At 41.6% G+C, this 18,863-nt stretch overlaps 1 protein-coding gene across 1 annotated transcript in view; it reads left to right on the forward strand.

The window, feature by feature from the left end:
- Nucleotides 1–11,334: 11,334 nt before the first annotated feature.
- LOC140195148 (transmembrane anterior posterior transformation protein 1 homolog) overlaps nucleotides 11,335–18,863 on the forward strand; it is a 102,843-nt gene continuing 95,314 nt past the window's right edge. The window contains exon 1 of the mRNA XM_072253003.1: nucleotides 11,335–11,524. Within this exon, the coding sequence (XP_072109104.1) occupies nucleotides 11,380–11,524 (145 nt within the window). The 5' untranslated portion in view covers nucleotides 11,335–11,379. The remainder of the gene's footprint in view (nucleotides 11,525–18,863) is intronic.

Consider the following 18,863-nt stretch of genomic DNA (forward strand, 5'->3'; position numbering starts at 1 on the left):
CAGCATCTATAGGAAGAACATGAAGGCCATAAAGAACATAAGGCCATTTGTTATGAATCTGTTAGGTAATGAAGGGAGTCACTAGGAGAGATGAAACCAGATAGAGAAAGGGGATCTGGAGACTGAAAGGTTTGGGTAGTAGGTAGATGGAACCAAGAGAGGAATAGGGGTTAAAATGGGTGAGGAAAAGATGAAAGGGTGTGGTGGGAGAAGGGGTATAGGAAAAAGGACAATTTCAGGAAGTTCCTACCACCCATACTGTTCTGCCACCCTCTCTCCTTCTGACACAGTTTTTGTCCGGCATTTTTGTCCCCTTTTCCAAATGCTAGCCTCTTGCCCCATACAACCCATTTTCAACCCTCCTCCTCCATTGCCCCTTTCCTAAAATTCTATCCACCTTTTATCTGCATTTTCTATCCACTAGATACCCCCTTCTCCTATCCTCCGACTATCAGTCACCTACTGGCACCAATCTCTATACTGGCTATCTCCCCTCTCCACTCTCAGTCCAGATGCAGGGTTTTGACTAGAAACATTGACAACTCCTGCCCTCTCTACCTGTCCTCCATAGATGCTGCTTGACCTACAGAATTCCTCCAAGATTGTTTCTTACTTCCAACATCTCTCTTAGTGTACAAGAAAGAAATGATGGACTCCATCTTACTTTGGGACATTTTTATTCTATTCGTACATCATGTCCTACTGACCATTATGTTTCACATCATTCTGTTTTGCCAGTCTCAGTCACAGCGTTCTTTATTTTAACGACAGACATTTTATCAAAACATTGAACTTTGAAAGAAAATGAACTTAGACCTTTTTGCATGCAGTTAGGTCAAATGTATTATTATAGTTAGGTCTTGCATTATTCCATTCAATCTTTTTTAATATTACTAAATTATCACATTTTCAAGTATTCTGAAAAGAGATCTGCATGGAAGATTATCTCCAAGTGAGTATAATATTTAAGAACTGCTATAAGTCTTGATGACATAAAATAAAGTGCATGGAACTCCCAGGTTATGAAAAACCTGTCTTATGGAACTGAGGCTCTGCTCTCAAGTAAGGTACTGAAATCTCTTCATCGGAACATAATGCAGATGTCACAATAGATAAGAACTCAGTTCCTTTTCCAAACTCTTCTTCAGATAAGATTCAAACATTATGAACCCCAAGCCACTTCCATTGACACACTCTTTCTTTTATTAAATAACTGATAGATCACTCACTGATTAACAGATCAGCTCCTCAACCTCATCCACACAGCAATCAAACATCTGCATTAATTAATTTGTTGGTAACAACTCTTATTGATTTCACTGACTTTCCCCAGTGTACTCTTTACAAAGTTAAAAAGATTTCATATTTTGATTTTGAGGGAAATTGTTCACTTTCAACTTACAGAAAATTCAGTTTATTGACCATTCTCAGAAAGGAGTACCTTTACATAATTCAGGACCCACCCCCATATATTTATGATCATACAATGTTATTATACAGCATTAAGATATTTTACTTTTAGGCCCAGGCCAACACTTTGAAAGATTTGTTTTAAAGGCTTGTTGCACCCTTCCCCTCCTATATTCCAGTAACTTTATAAATCTTGAAGTTTTTTGAAAAATTGTACTTAATCTGGGTCCATCACACCTTCAGTCTATATAATGCACACAATAACTTACAGGATTACAAAAAAAAAAGTCACCAGTCAGTCCCTTGCCTGCTTTACAATTCAACAGGGTCATAACTGATCTTGTACCACAATACCATTCTTCTGTCCCAACACCATATCCCTTGATTCTTCTTAGATTCAAAAATCTATTGATCTCAATTTTGCAGGAAATCTATAACTCAGCCTCCAATGTCCTCAATGACAGTAAAGTCCAAGGGCTCACCACTCTTTAAGTGAACAATTCCTTCTCTGTTTTCCTAACTCTTAACTTTGATATATTAGCTCAAAAAACACCTTCTATTGAACCCTACAACAAATTTGCATGCTTCAATGAAGTCATCTCTCACTCTTCTATTCTTAAAACAAATTGAATGTTGGCTTTATCAATTTCTTCCCAAATGACAAATCTGCCATTAAAGCAACCAGTGGGGTGAATGTTTGCTCATTGCCTCAGAGGAGACGAAAACTATAATCAATAGTCCAGGGGTGGTCTCACCAAATCTTATAGAATTGTATTGAGACATATTTATTCTTGTACTCAAATCCTCCCTGAGTAAGAGCCAACATTTCATTTGCTTTCCAATTGGCTGCTACACTGGCATGCTAGTTTTCAATGACTACTAACATTTTAAGGAATATTTGGTTGCAATAACTTTATTTAAACCAGATATTTTATGCACTGAAATAGGATGGACATCAGACTTAAGTTCAAAGGTCAGAACAGAATATACTGGGATTATTCAGCAGGAGCAGGTGAACAGATTCTATGGAACATGGAACAAAAGTTAACTGATTCAGATAATGAATCATCAACTTAGAATGTTAACCATATTTCTGTCAGTGCTCATTTTTAAAATTTCCAATTTCTAGTATTTCAGTCTTATTTGCTTTTCACATCTTGTTCTGCCATTTCATGACTGTAAGCTGATAAACAAGTGACTAAACACTTTATTCAAGAAAACAATTGAAAACTTTTGGTTATTTTTTTTCTGTACAGTATATCTTGCACCCTGTAAATGTTATAAATTTAGACAATTTCTTTGAACTGCAGTTGATTTGTCATTATAACTGGAAATTACTGGAAGTGTGCAGAGCATAAGATGAATTACTGGCAACAGAGTTTCAGACATCCCACCTCTCCCAGAAGCTCTAGGAGTCTCCCACATATTAATAGCAGCTCTCTGACGCCAGCAAATTATATACAATATCCCGGAAATGAGAGGCAGAGGGAGAGGGACAGCGGGAGCGAGATCGAGAGCGGGAGCGGGAGCAGGAGCAAGAGCGAGCATCCTGATTGGTCTCTCTTTGTGCTGAGTAGACCTAGCAGTTTTCTCTGTGGGCGGGCTTTACAGTCGACCTCTGTGTCTCTATCAGTTCAGTTTCGTGTCCTGCACCACCATGGCAAGTGTTTCAAAAAAAGAAAATATAAAACGCACTTCACCCCAGACTACACTAAAGTATACCCCTGCCTAATAGGGGTCAAAAATAATGACAATGTTGCTCGCTGCACTGTTTGCAACAGTGACTTTTCTATTGCCCACGGTGGGTTAGGACTGAAAAAGACATGTTGAGGTGAGTTTAACAGATGTCATTTGTTCATTAGCATAGCTAACGTTATTTAAACTAGCCGGCTAGCTGCTAAGGAGCTATTCTATTGATATCCTACCTGATGAGGCCAAACTCCCTGTATACGTGTTTAAAGTTGTAATAGAATTAAAACACGACTCCATGATAATATATAAGTACATATTGTATTTTAATGCGTGTAAATAGTTTCAATATGTGTCAAATAAATTGTTGTGTTCTTTCATTTGATAATTCTTTCATAATCAAATGTCCCGTATACATGCGCCCTTGGAGATCGACTGGGGGGGGGGTGGGATATAGGGTTGCGGGGGGTGGGGGTGCTACCTCCCTGAAATGGTGGTGCTATCTCCCTGAAATGAGTTTTTGCAGGGTGGGATGTCTGCAGTTTAACAATGAATTCAAGAAACAGGAGAGATCCACAGCAAAGTTACAATGCATTAAGCTCTCAGGGTTTCATGAACAGGGTTCATAATATTTTGCTTTATAATGTAGTTTAATGTAATCACACTAGTATTACAGGTGTCCCCCGCTTTTCGAACATTCGCTTTACAAAACCTCACTGTTACAAAAGACCTACATTAGTTCCCTGTTTTCGCTAACAGAAGGTGTTTTCACTGTTACAAAAAAAGGCAGTGTGTGAAAAAAGCAGCGCGCGCTCCGAGCAGCCGCTCTTGCCCGGATTCGGAACTGCATTCTCGCCGGCATTGCTTAAGCACATGCCTGTGAGCAGCCGTTAGCAAGATGAGTTCTAAGGTATCGGAAAAGCCTACAAGAGCTCGTAAAACTAGACATAATTAGACTTAGCGTAAAACTAGACATAATTAAGCGTTTCGATCATGATGAATGAAGTCAGGACAAAGTGAGTTTGGCTTGTGGAAGTTGACGAAGATGATGTTAAAGAGGTTTTGGCATCCCATGGCCAAGAACTGATAGATGAAGAGCTGATGCAGTTGAAAGAGGAAAGGATAACAATAGAAACCGAATGAGTAATGATAAAGTACGACTTTAATTTTGAAAGGGTACGTCGGTTTAGGGCATATTTGCAAGATGGTTTGAGTCCTTACAAAGAACTGTATGATAGAAAAATGCGCGAGGCTAAGCAGTCAATCAAGCCTTCCACATCAGCCACAGCAGTGGAACCTCGACCTTCAACATCAAGGCAGGCAGAGATAGAAGAAGATGACCTGCCTGCCCTAATGGAAATAGACGATGATGAGATGACACCCCAGTGTCCCATCACCCCAACCCCCAGGCCGCGGACAGATACCGATTCGCAGAGAATGCGGCGGTAGCCAGGAGGCACACAGCACATCTTTAAGAAAAAAGCCGAAATAAACAAGCTAATTAATTAGGTGCCGCCCCCGCACGTAATTGTTGGCCCTGATCAGAGGCGATGCAATCGGCAATCGCCTCTGATCTGGGCCGACAATTACGTGCCAGGCAGCACCTAATTAATTAGCTTGTTTGTTTCAGCTTTTTTCTTAAAGATGTGCTGTGTGCGTCCCAGCTACCACTGTACCCCTGCATTCTTCGCGGATCGGTATCGGTTCGCTGCCTGGAGGGTGGGGGCCACTGCACCACTCCAACCTGTGACGACTCAGCCTAACACACCATCATCAGTGTGCTCGGTGTCTTCCTGATTCCCTAAGTGATACTACACTGTACATACATTATTTCTACTTTATATAGGCTGTGTATTTTTATGTGTTATTTGGTATGACTTGGCAGCTTCATAGCTTAAAGGTTACTGGAGAGCACTTGCGTGTATTTCTGCCGAGAGCGCTTGAGTGAGATTTTCGCTACGGAGAACAGTTCAGGCAATGATTGTGGAAAAGTATTTCTACTTTATATAGGCTATGTATTTATCATATCATTCCTGCTTTTACTATATGTTACTGTTATTTTAGGTTTTATGTGTTATTTGGCATGATTTGGTAGGTTATTTTGGGGTTTGCGAACGCTCACAGAATTTTCCCATATAAATAAGTGGTAATTGCTTCTTCGCTTTACGACATTCCGGCTTACGAACCGTTTCATAGGAACTCTCTACCTTCGGGTGGCGGGGGAAACCTGTATATGGATATCATACACACAAAATGGTAAAGGAACTATGCAATTCAGGTAGCATCAATGAACAGGATTAAACTGTTGGTGGTTCACGCCTAAATCCTTCATCACGACTGGAATGAAAGGGGGCAATAGCCAGAATAAGAAGGTGGGGAGAAGGAAAGAGTACAAGTTGGCAGGTGTGTTTTGTTGCGCTGGGAAGGGGAAGTGAAAGTCGAAAAAGCTTCTTAAGAACTGTAAACTAATTGCTGCTGCAATTAATAGTTTCTTGTATGCAAAGGAAATTGGTTTGCTTCTGACAGAAGGATATTTTTCAACAAATCATCTTGTGCTTCCAACCCTAATTTTTATGTTAGAGGTATAATGCTAAAAAGAGGAGGCACCAGTATTTATGTGATGTCAGAATGAGAAGTTAACCCAAGACAATTATCACCAGCAGATAACAAAATAAAGGCAAGTGCCCCTCTAAATTTGTTTGTTGTAAAGGCTTGCACCTGCATTTATGGTCCACACGTACACAACTATTAATTTCCAAATGTAAACAGCTGCACACTGCAGCTCGCTTTAGATAGATTTATGAAAGTAGAAACATACAATATGCTCATACGGAAGATGCAAAGAGGGCAACAGAGCAGATATATTTATGGGCATTCTTAAGCATTGTAGAGATAAATCTTCAATTGAGGAAATAGGACCATAAGATATAGGAGCAGAATTAGGCCATTTGGTCATTGAGTCTGCTCCACCATTTCATCATGGCTGATCTATTTTCCTTCCCAGTCCCAATCTCCTAACTTCTCCCCGTATCCCTTCATGCCTTGACTAATCAAGAATCTATCAATCTTTGCCTTAAATACACCCAATGACTTGGCCTCCACAGCTACATGTGGCAATAAATTCTACAGATTCACCACTCTCTGGCTAAAGCAATTCCATCTCATCTCCATTTTAAATGGACCTCCATGTATGCTGAGGCTGTATTCTCTGGTCTTAGACTCCCCCACCATAGGAAACATCCTCTCCACACCTATTCTACAGAGGCCTTTCAATATTTCATACGTTTCAATGAGGTCACCCCTCATTCTTCAGAATTCCAGTTAGTAGATGCCCAGAACCCTCAAACGCTCCTCATATGATAAGCTGGGAGAAAACAAGTAGGAAGCACTGGCAAAGAAAGTGGGATTGCCAGAACCAATGCAACAGAGTCAAAGAAACTGGGAAAGTCAAATATATACTTTACAAGAAAGAGGGTGGAATGTAGTAACTTCAAGGTAGCTGCAGTAATCATTGAGGAAATAAGATATAAGATATAGGAGCAGAATTAAGCCATTTGGCCAAAATGCCTTGACGTATGTCCTCAGAAATATTGACAGAGTAGTTGAGGAAGAGTTGAAAATACATTATATTGAAGAAAGGGTGGAAATAGAAAGCAAATTAATTGAATTCTCTTAAAGTTCTCTTAAAATGGTGCCAATAAGTGGCGCCTTTTTGCATGCTGCTCTGATGGGGATCATCAAATATTCCCATTTAGGACTACTACAGCTGAAATCCATAGTAATAGCCATGGGTACTTCAGTAAGCAACATTATTTTAAGACATTTAAAAAATCTGTCAATCGTCAAAATCATCGTACCCAAGCGGCAAAATCAGGTCGCGAATGCAATTTCCCTTTAAGAAAGAGGAAGTGAAGTACACGGGTTGGTCTGTGGGTATGATTGAAATGCAAAGCCCTTACACACCCACTCCCTAATATCCTGCTGGTGATTGTACAGTCACTGGAAAATAAATCTGAAGATCTCACAGCAAGATTGTAGTAGCAGAGGGACATCAGGGACTGCTCTGTACTTCCTTCATGGAGACATGGCTCACTCCAACTATTTCTGACACAGTGCTGCTAGCTGAGGGCTTCACCATTCTCCATAAAGACAGAACAGCTGAGTCTTTTAAAGCTAGAGGAGGTGGGAAATGCTTCATGATTAACTCATCATGGTGATGAGACACAACAGTTCTACCTCAGTCCTGCTCACTCGATCTGGAACATCTAGCAGTCAAGTGTTGTCCATTTTATCTGCCAAGGGAGTTTTCCGCTGTCATCCTCGTAGCAGTGTACCTCCTAGCACAGGCCAACATCAAACAGACACTGGAGGAGCTAAGCACTATGATTAGTAGTGACAAAATAACAGACCCTGATGCCTTCGCTATCATTGCAGGGGATTTCAACCAAGCGAGCTCGAAGAAGTCTCTGAGCAACTACCACCAACACATCACCAGTGAAACCTTAAGAGCCAACACATCTGACCACTGTTGTACCACCATCATAAACACTTACCATGCCATCCCACCCCTGCACTTTAGAGAGTCTGATCACCTATCTGTATTTCTACTTCTGGCATACAGGCAGAGACTAAACATCACAGCACCAGTGGTGAGAATCAAGAAGGTATGGTCAAGGGAGGCAGAGGAGCACTTGCAGGGCTGCTGTCAGTTGGTGGACTAGACAATATAGAAAATAGGACATAGAAGGTCTACGGCACAATACAGGCCCTTCGGCCGACAATGTTGTGCCGACCATGTAACCTACTCTAGAATTTCCCTACAACACAGTCCTCTATTTTTCTAAGTTCCATGTACCCATCTAAGAGTCTCTTAAAAGACCCTATTGTATCCACCTCTATCAACTTCACTGGCAGAGGATTCCACATACCTACCACTCTCTGCGTGAAAAACTTACCTCTGACATCCCCCTTGTACCTACTTCCAAGCACCTTAAAACTATGCGCCCTCGTTTTAGCTATTTCAGCCCTGGAAAAAGCCTCTGGCTATCCACACGATCAATGCTTTCATCATCTTATACATCTCTATCAGGTCACCACTCATCCTCTGTCGCTCCAAGCAGAAAAGGCCAAGTTTACTCAACCTATTCTCACAAAGCGTGCTCTCCAATCCAGGCAACATCCTTGTAAATCTCTTCTGCACTCTCTCTATAGTATCCACATTCTTCCTGTAATGAGGTGACTAAAACAGAACACAGTACTCCAAGTGGGGTCTAATTAAGGTCTTGTATAGCTGTCACATTCAGGAATTTATCTTCGAATCTGAATGAATATGCCACAGTTGTCATTGACTTCATCAAGATCTGTGCGGATGAGTGTGCCTTTGGGAACATACCAGACATACCCAAACCAAAAGCCGTGGATGAACCAGGAGATTCGTAGTATGCTGAGGGTTAGATCTGTGGTATTCAAGACTGGTGATCCAGAACTATACAAGAAGCCCAGGTATGACCTTCGGAAGGCTATCTTAAGAGCAAAGAAACAATTCTGATTGAAGCTAGAAACAAAATCAGTTGCATGTCAGCTCTGGCAGAGTTTGCATGCCATTACTTCCTACAAGGTGAAAACTAACATCATGAATAGCTGTGATGCTTTACTCTTAGATGAGCTCAATGCCTCTTATGTGTGCTTTGAAATGGAGAAAAAAACTACATCTGTGAAAATCCATGCAGCATCTGGTGACCCTGTAATCTATGTCTTGGAGGCCAACGTTAGAACATCTTTCATGAAAGTGAACCATCAAGCTCTGAAAACCTGTGCCAACCAACTGGCAACAGTGTTCAAGGACATCTTCAATCTCTCACTGTACCTGCTTCAGGTACAGTGTGTCTGATCGCCTATCTGTATTTCCACTTCTGGCACACAGGCAGAGACTAAACATCACAGCACTGGTGGTGAGAATCAAGAAGATATGGTCAAGGGAGGCAGAGGAGCACTTGCAGGGCTGCTTTCAGTTGGTGGACCTGCTTCAAAAGGGTCCAAAAAGAGCAGAGTGAACTGCCTCAATGATTATCATCCAGTTGCACTCACAGCTAGCGTGATGTAGAGCTTTCAGAGAATGGTCATGGCCAGAATCAACATCTGCTTAAGCAAATACCTGGACCCATTGCAATTTGCCTATTGCCACAATAGGTCTACAGCAGATGCAATCTCACTGGCTCTTCATTTGGCCTTGGATCACCTGGACTATAGCAATACCTACTTCAGGCTACTGTTTATTGATTACAGCTCAGCATTCAACACCATTATACCCTCAGTACTATTCAACAAGCTCCAAAACCTGTGCCTCTGCACCTTCATCTACAACTGTATCCTTGAAATGCTCATTGGGAGACCACAGTCTATGCAGATTGGACATAACATCTCCTTTTTATTGGCCATCAATACTGGCCCATCAAGGATGTGCGCTTAGCCTGCTGCTCTATACTTTCTATACCTATGACTTTATCGCTAGGCACAGCTCAAAAGCCATCTATAAACTTGCCAATGATATGATTGTTGTTGACAGAATTTCAGATGGTAAGGAGGAGGCATTCAAGAGTGAGATAGATCAGCTGGTTAAGTGGTGACACAACAACAACTTTGCACTCAACGTCAGTAAGACCAAGGAATTGATTGTGGACTTCAGCAAGTAGAAGTCAAAGGAACACACACCAGTCTTCTCAAGGAATCAGCAGTGGAAAGGGTTAGCAATTTCAATTTCTTGGGTGTTGACATATCTAAAGATCTATCCTGTGACCGACATATTGATGCATTACTAAGGCGACATGATAGCAGTTGTACTCTTTTAGTAGTGTGAGGAGACATGGAATGTCACCAAAGACTCACACAAATTTCTACAGATGTACCATGGTAAACTGGTTGCATCACCAGTATTGTATGGAGGGGCCACTGCGTAGGACTGGAAAAAGCTGCAGGAAGCTGCATACTTAGGGTACTCGCACCAGCCTCCCCAGCATCAAGGACATCTTCAAAATATGATATGACATGTCAAAAAGGCGATTTTCCTCATTCAGGACCCCTGTCACCCAGGACATGCCCTCCTCTCATTGCTGCCATGCAGACGGAGGCACAGGAGCCTGAAGACAGACACTCGATGTTTTAGGAACAGCTTCTTCCACTCCACCATCAGATTTTTGAACAGACAATAAACCCATGTACCTAAATACCATGTATCTACCTCACTAATTTTTTTTGCTCCCTTTTTGAACTACTTTTTAAATTTAATATATATTTTATTGTAATTTATAGTTTTTTATTTATACTTATTACAACACACTGTTGCCACAAGACAACAGATTTCATGACATATACTAGTGATATTAAACCTGATCCTCATATTTGATTTCATGTCCCATTCATCATCAACGTATTAGAAACATTATAGAAGACATACTGATGATTCTGAAGATAGAAGTTTTCCAATGAGATGGAAAGATGTCTGCCCACAGGAACTTGGTGAGTGAACTTGCTGGACGAAGGTTATGCCTTTGCTGATGAATGATCACTCAAGATTTGAGAGTCTTGGAAAGAGGGGTACAGTCTGGGTAAAGTGAAAAGGATCTAGAGAGCAAACAAGAATTGAACCCCATCTCCATTTGGATATATTAGAAATGAAGCTCAGCAAGCAACATTCAAAATGGTATATTTATGCTAAATTGTAGATTCGAGGAAATAACGATAAAATGTTATTGGAAGGAAGTGCAACTGTTAACGTAATAAAACAGTATGTGTTAGAAATATACAGTAAAACAGATGTTTTTTGTGGAAAGAAACAGAATTAACAGTTCATGTTTTAAAAAAATCTTTTATCAGACCAATAAGGCTCTGATAAAAGATTTTACCTCACTGTCCCCTAACGCCGAGACCTTTTTAATGAACGGTCATTAACCTGAAACGTTAGATGTTTCTTTTCCCACAATTCCTACCTTATCAGCTGAGCTGTCCCAATATATTTTATTTCAGATTCCTATGATCTACAGATTTTATTTTCAGGGTTTAACCGGACCCCTTTTCGACGGGGAACTGCCACACAGTTGGAGACTCGCCATTCTACCTACCGCTCGACTGGACTGCAAGCTCCTTACCTGGGGCATTTGCACACGCAGTAGGTGGAGCTACCCGATCCTGAGCGTCCTTTCGCGAGCCCAGCGGGTCACGTGACTGCGTGTTTTTTTTCTCTGGTGATGTGTGTGTGTTCTCCCCTCCTCATCCCGTGAGAAGATGGCGGCGGTGCCGGAGAGCGGGGATAAGAACGAGAGCGAGGAACGGAGCTCTGACCGAGGTATTCACCGGACGGAGACGTTAGGTTTTTATGAAGCAAAAGACGAACCAAGCAAGCACGCAGCGAAGAAACGGAATCTGTCAGGTGAGCCGAATGTGGTTCTGTTTGGTGGAGTGGCTGGCTGGTCGGTCGGACAGACGGCGAGTGTGCGGGCCTTGGTGGTAGTAGGGCTGCTCGCTCCATCGTTCCGCTCGGCCGTTGCCGTTCAGAAACCCGCGAGGTGTCCTCGAGCCAAACCCTGCACCGACGGCCCGGTAGGAGGCCGCTCGAGGCAGCCCGGCGGTGACAGCTGTCAACGTCTGTCTGTCAGGCGATCGCAAATGAACATGGATTGGGTAAAGGCAAAGCTTTCTCCTTTGACGAGACTGGGACTCAGTGAATGCACAAGTCCCTAGTATGAGCAGTAGGCTGGTAGCACTGTGCCACTTGCATGCGGGTAATTTGTCATCTTAATTAATGGGCGGGGAGAGGAGAAAGGACGATTCCAGTATAGAAACAGTAATGCAGGTTTTTATTTGCAATGTCACTTAAATATTTAATCACCTTCAGAACTTATGATCTGCTTTAATTTTTTTCTTCAAAGGTTGACATTTTGCTTGATTTTTAAACAAAAAACGCAGATGCTAGAAATCTGATATAATAGCTAAGTGCTGGAAATGTTGAATAGGTCGTCACTTTCTGCCGGGTGGGTGGGAAGCACTTTAGAGATTACTCCATGACCTGTTAAATTTATCCGGAACATTTGGATTTTCTAGCTACATTGCTTGTCTATTTCTGTGGGTAATCACTTGGATGTATTATGGGTTTTGTTGTCAAGTCTGTTATAAAACTGAGTTCTATTCTTTTAATGGGAATGTTAAATGATAAATAATTATACCATCAGTTGTTACACCTTTGAATGGAAAAAAGTGTTTTCCCTCTTATTTTGGAAAGGGAGTGGGGAATACATACGTATTGATGCCAAGGGTTGATAGTTTTTGTCAATACACTATTTCCCTTGGAAAGTAGTCAGTGAAAAACATTCTTGAACCATTGCAGCCTTCTGATGAAGTCTTCTGATATTGTTAGATAGGGAGTTCTGGAATTTAGGCTCAATAACAATGAAGAAACAGTAATATATTTTCAAATGAGGATGGGTTGAGGTGTGTCTATTTTAATGCAAGAAGAATTAGGGACAAGGATGATCATCTTAGAGCATGGTCCATACATGGAACTGTAATACTGTGGCCTTTACAGAGACTTGGTTATCACAAGGACAGGACTGGCTGCTGAATGTTCCAGGGTTTAGATGTTTCAGAAGGGACAGGGAGGGAGTTAAAGAGGTGAGGGAATGGCATTGCAAATCAGGGATGGTATCACAGCTGAAAAAAGGACATTTTGAGGGGATTTTGTGTGGGTGTAAGTCAGAGAGCAATCATGCTATTGGGAGTATTCTATAGACCTGCACTTCCCTCCACACACACCACACACACACACACGCACACACACGCGCACACACACACACACACACACACACACACACACACACACACACTAGCAGCAGAGGCGAACAGATCAGGAGGCAGATTTTGGAAAGGCGCAAAAGTAAAGGGGTTAAATGGGTTGTTGTCATGGGTGACTTCAACTTCCCTAGTATTGATTGGCACCTTCTGAGTGCAAAAGGTAGATGGGGTGGAATTTGTTAGGTGTAAAAACTTGAGATGAAGAGTCCTTCAAAGTGAGTTCCATAGGTTGTGGGAACATTTCAATGATGAAGTGAAGTTATGGCCTTTGGTTCAAGCGCCTTGTGGTTGAGGGTAATAACTATCCCTGAAGCTGGTGTGAGTGCCAAGGCTCCTGTATCACTTTCCTGATGGCATCAATGTGAAGAGAGCATGACCTGGGTGGTAGGGGTCCCTGATGATAGACTTTGCTTTCCAGCAACAATGCTCCATGTAGATGTGCTCAGTGATGGGGATGACTTCATACGTGATGGACTGGGCCATATCCACTACTTTTTGCAGGATTTTCATTTAAGGGCATTAGTGTTTCTGTACCAGGCGGTGATGCAGCCAGTCAATATACACTCCACAACACAACCCAAAGTTTTAAATGCTATGCTGAGTTTTCGCAAACATCTAAGGAAGTAGAGGATCTGCCATGATTTCTTCATAATTGCACTTGCATGCTGGACCCACTGAGGAACTTAAAGTTGCTAACCCTTTCCACTTCTGGCCACTTGAAGAGGATTAGCTCAGGAACCTCTGGATTCCTCCTCCTGATATCAATAATGAGCTCCTTGTCTTGCTGACATTGAGTAAGAGGTTGTTGTTGTGGGACCACACAGCCAGATTTTCAATCTCCCCTGACACGCTAATTCGTCACCACCTTTGGTTTGGCTACAACAGTGCATTCTTCAGCAAGCTTAGATATAGCATTGGAGTTGTGCTTAGCTACAAAGTCATAAATGTAAAGCGAGTAGAGCAGTGGTTTAAGCACACAGCCTTGTGGTGCACCTGTGCTGATGGAGATTGTGGAGGAGATGTTGTTGCCAATCTGAACTGACTGGGGTCTGCATATGAGGAAATCAGGGATCCAATTGCACAAGGAGGAATTGAGGCCAAGGTCTTGAAGCTTATTGATTATTTTTGAGGGGATTATGGTGTTGAAAGCTAAGCGGTAGTCAATAACGAGCATCATGATGTTTGCATCTTTGCTGTCCAGTGTTGAGTGAAGAGCCAATGAAATGGCATCTGCTGTGGATCTGTTGCATTGGCAGACAAATTGGAGCAGATCCAAGTCACTCCTGTGGTAGGAGTTGATGTGTTTCATCATCAACCTCTCAAAACACTTCATCACTGTAAATGTATTGAGGCAGGTTATTATGTTATTCTTAGGCACCATGAAGCAGGTGGGTACTTCAGACTGTTGAAGCGAGAGATTAAAGGTCTCAGTAACCACTGCAGTCGGTCGATCAGCACAAGTCTTTTGTACTTGGCCAGGTATCCCATCTGGACCAGATGCTATGCTTAAGTTCACCCTCCTGAAAGATACTCCTGTCAGCCTCTGAGATGGAAATCACAGGGGCATCAGGGACTGTTGGTGTTCGTGATGCTTCCTCCATGTTTTGATGCTCAAAGTGAGCATAGAAAGCATTGAGCTCATCTGGAAATGAAGCCCTGTTGGCACCTATGTTACTTCACTTTGTAAGAGGTGATAGCATTCAAGCCCTGTCACAGTTGTCAAGCATCCTTCATTGATTCAAGTTTAGTCTGGAATAAACACTTAGCCCATGAGATGTTTTTTTGGAGATAATCATGGCCCTCTTGTGACTTTCTTGGTCGCCAGACTTGAATGCGTCTAATCTGGCATGCAAGAGATTGTGGATTTTATGGCTCATCCAGGGCCTCTGGTAGCGGAAGACCCTGAATAATTTTGTGGGGACACAGTCACCTACAACTGTTTTTTATAAAGTCCGTGACAACTGTGGTGTATTCAGATACACAGATGAGTCCTTGAACACGGCACAGTCCTTGATGCGACAGAATCCTGTAGCCACTCCTCGGCCTCCATTGATCACCTCTTTGCTGTCCTAATCTCTGGAGCTTTGCTCTTTAACCTCTGCCTGTATGTAGGTAGGAGAAGGATAGCAAAATGGTTAAATTTCCTGAAATATAGTCTGGGTATGGAATAGCAGGCATTCCTTATCTTAATATGGCAATAGTCTAGTGTGTTATATCCTCTAGTGCTGCAGGTTATAGGCCGATGGTAATTGAGCAGGGATTTCTTCAAGCAAGCCTGATTGAAGTCCCCGATTGTGATGCGCTGGGAAGGACTGTTGTTCAGTGACAGCATCATGCAGAATCTCAAGCGCTTGATTATAACTGGCCGCTGGTGGTATGTAAACTACAGTCAGGATCATGGAGAAGAACTATTGGTCAATAGAATGGTCATAAGGATGGTTGTGCAATAAAAGTGAGCAAGAACAAAAAGCATATTTTTTTTGAAAAATCATCAACAAAAAAATGCAGTCAAATAGTTTGATGTTTATTTCAGGTAGCTCCAACTTAATTGCTGCTAGTTTTGAGGTTTCATAGATTACTGATCAGCATGGAAATCCACTCAGTGATGGGCAGTACAATGGATTCTGGTTAATTAGACCATCACTTAATCAAGGCAGCCGCTTATTTGGGGCCACTCTTAAAGAACAAAAACTAATCAAGAAAATAGCTGGGATTCCATTTGCTTATTTGGAACGCTATACTGCTTAATTGAGACAAGAGACTGTTGCCAAAGCTTCTAACTAGTGTCAGTTGTATGCACTTGTGTAGCCATTAAACACTACTCTGTGTGTGTGTAGAGGTTTTTAAATAGTGTCAGTTGTGTGTCTGCATCGTGTTCAAAAACAGTGACGTTTGTCACTGAGAGTAGGTGAGAAATCAGCAGTAAGACAATTCAGAACTGTTTTGCTTACTGTGGTTTGAAGCACTCAAGCTTGGAGATGCCAGAAACAACCAGTTGTGAAAATCGAACAATTTCACTGCTTCAGCAAGTTAGAATCTAAGTAATTTGAAGTTATCGACAATCATCTTGAGTGTAACGACGAAAATAAAGATTTGGAGGATGCATTTGTGTAAAGGCAGACTATTAACTGCGCTAGGTGTTTGCACTGATTTTGTTCATTTACAGTCTATCAAAACAACACAGCAGGTACATTGGATAAATTCCTCCATTGATAATTTTTGGGAACTACAGTTTTATAGTACTGTAGTAGTATTGTTAGTGTTCTAACTTGTTCTGTGTTTCAGTTAAATACATAATTTGTTACTCAGATGGTAGTTTGTCTTTTTTGTTTTTAACTATTTAATGAAACTTCAACTAATTTGGGCAGCTGTTTTCTTGTACTGGTCCCAGTGTGTCCCAATTAATCTGAATCCACTATGTGTTAAACGGTCATGGCCAGACTGTGCTCCTCTTTTTTTGGCATTAAGGATTTGCCCATGAGCAGTAACACAGTAAAAGACAGAATGTTAATAATGGAAACAAACCATAGCAGAACTAACAAAATATTCGTTTATGTAAATTTCTTTCCATTTGCCTTAATGAGAGGAATGTATTACATCATCAGCTAGGCTATCTATTATTGCTCAATTTTGTGGGAGTGGTGAAATATGTGAAGAACTGGTTAACTTGATAATGTTATCTGAACACAGCACGGGTTGAAATGTGCAAGGCAGTTGTAAAAGTACTGTCTGCTCCACAAGTTAACCTTTTAAAAGTAATTTCTGTGACAACATGATTGATACAAGAGGCAGGTTTTGTCAATGTTTGTAAAATCTGTTGGACATCCAGTGATGGGCTTTCGTTGTGTAGTACACAAAGCTTTGTGTGCAAAACCTGGCCTTAAGGATCTTAAAGAAATGATGAAAATTGTAAACAAGCTAATTAAAAGACAACTTCAGAATTGACTGTGACTGTGTCTCGGTTCATATCAATATCTTGATTAATCTTTAATTTAGAAATCATAGTTTTTTAAACACCTCTAATGACATATTATTTAAAGTGTGTTCCTCAATATTATGCACACCCTTTTGTTGGTGTTCTTATGTAATATTTTTCCATTCCATTGCGATAAGGACTGCCACTACTTTGATAAGCTGTTTCTTGCTTAGAGCCTATGTGCTTTTGTTTTCTGAACTTAAAACACATGTCTCTCAGAGTTGACATAGTTGTGCTGAATGTACCATATTGCATTGGAAACAGGGCTGTTTACCAGACCCAATCTTCAAGTAACTCCTGGACATTTATTCCTTGGAGCTACTTGTCATTGATTCTTAGCTCCCAGTGGAGCATAGGCCATTGGCTTCCCTTCTGCATCGTCCAAAGTCAGTTGTATAGTTGGAGTTCATCAACGTTTCTGTAGGCCATTGTATCCACTGTACAGGGGATTTACCTATACAGCTTCACCAGAGCCCCGTTAGCTGGCCCTCCCTGTTTTCATCTCTCACAACAGGGACATAGGGTGGGACTTTGAAAGGCCTTGAAGGTACTGCCTGTAGTCCATTCACTGTAATGTTCAGTATGATGTGAAATTCCCTTTCCATTTTTAGAGGATATTTCCTTCATTATTATTCCCTCTTTATTCCATTCATTATACACATGGAAGGGTTCTTATGCTTTGGTGGAACAGCTAAGATTTCCAATATAACAATGTAATGGGACAGGTATGCCATTTTGTTGTACTCTTCACTTTGAGGTACCAGCCCCCCACTTTTATTCTTGTGCGCCAGTAAGCTCTTCAGACTGATCTCACTAATACAATCGTCATTCATTTGATGTCCTTGATGACTTTGTTATTTTTCTTGGCTCTGGTATTTTGCCATCATGTCCTCAAAATTGTGAAAGTCAGAAAAAATGCAGGTGCTGGAAATCCAAAATAAAAACAGAAAATGCTGGAAACTTCTGATCTGACATGAAGTTGAACTTATCACAAGTGTAATTGGAGAATTCTTGAGCTTCTATCAAAGTCCGTTGTAAACTGCACGGGCTGTTATTTGACATGAGGATGCATCACAGAATATTGAAAGCATGGAAGGATACCATTAAACTATATGTAAAAACAATACCATTTCGCCCTCTGCTATATTCCTGCAAACTTCTTCCCTTCAGTACTCGTCCAGCTCCCTTTTGAACACCACAGCTGAACACACCTTCCACTACTACTCAGTATGTTTCAGTAGGTACATTTAATGTCAGAAAAATGTATACAATATACATTCTGAAATTCTTTTTCTTTGCAAACATCCACGAAAACAGATGAGTGCCCCAAAGAATGAATAACAGTTAAACGTTAGAACCCTAAAGCCCCCCAGAGCTCCCCCCTCCCATGCACAAACAGCAGCAAGGCAATGACCCCCCCCCTCCCCCATCAGCAAAAAGTATTGGTGCCCCCCACCGAGCACTCAAACGTGCAGCAAAGCATCAATAAAGACACAGACTTGCAGTACCCCAAAGACTACTCATTCGCCCGGTAATTCAACCTACCATAGGCTCTCTCTCCGTAATAAGGGGAAAAAAAGGTGTCTGTGTTTCACAGCGAGAGGAGAAACATAAAAAAACAACTCGCTGATTTATGCTGTTAAAAGTCTGTTGCGTTGCTTTTTCTGAGCTCTGTGCCTCTGGGTACACAGCCTACAGCACGCCCACTATCTTTCTTGTTCTCTCGCGACTCATCAGGTGGCGGCAGCACCAGCCTTGAATCAGCCCACCTCCAGAGCCACGAAAATCTAATAGGCTGCGTCCTTGGCATATCGAAAAGCGGCCGGTTGTGAGGCCCTAAGAGCATTCCCGCAAAGAACTGAAGTCATGGTGTAACTCCAGGTCAAGGTCTTCAAAAGAACCCTGAAAGGGGAAAAAAAAGATATCAAAGATAGAAATAAAGCTG

This window comes from Mobula birostris, chromosome 3, assembly GCF_030028105.1.
Source record: "Mobula birostris isolate sMobBir1 chromosome 3, sMobBir1.hap1, whole genome shotgun sequence".
Taxonomy (NCBI): domain Eukaryota; kingdom Metazoa; phylum Chordata; class Chondrichthyes; order Myliobatiformes; family Myliobatidae; genus Mobula; species Mobula birostris.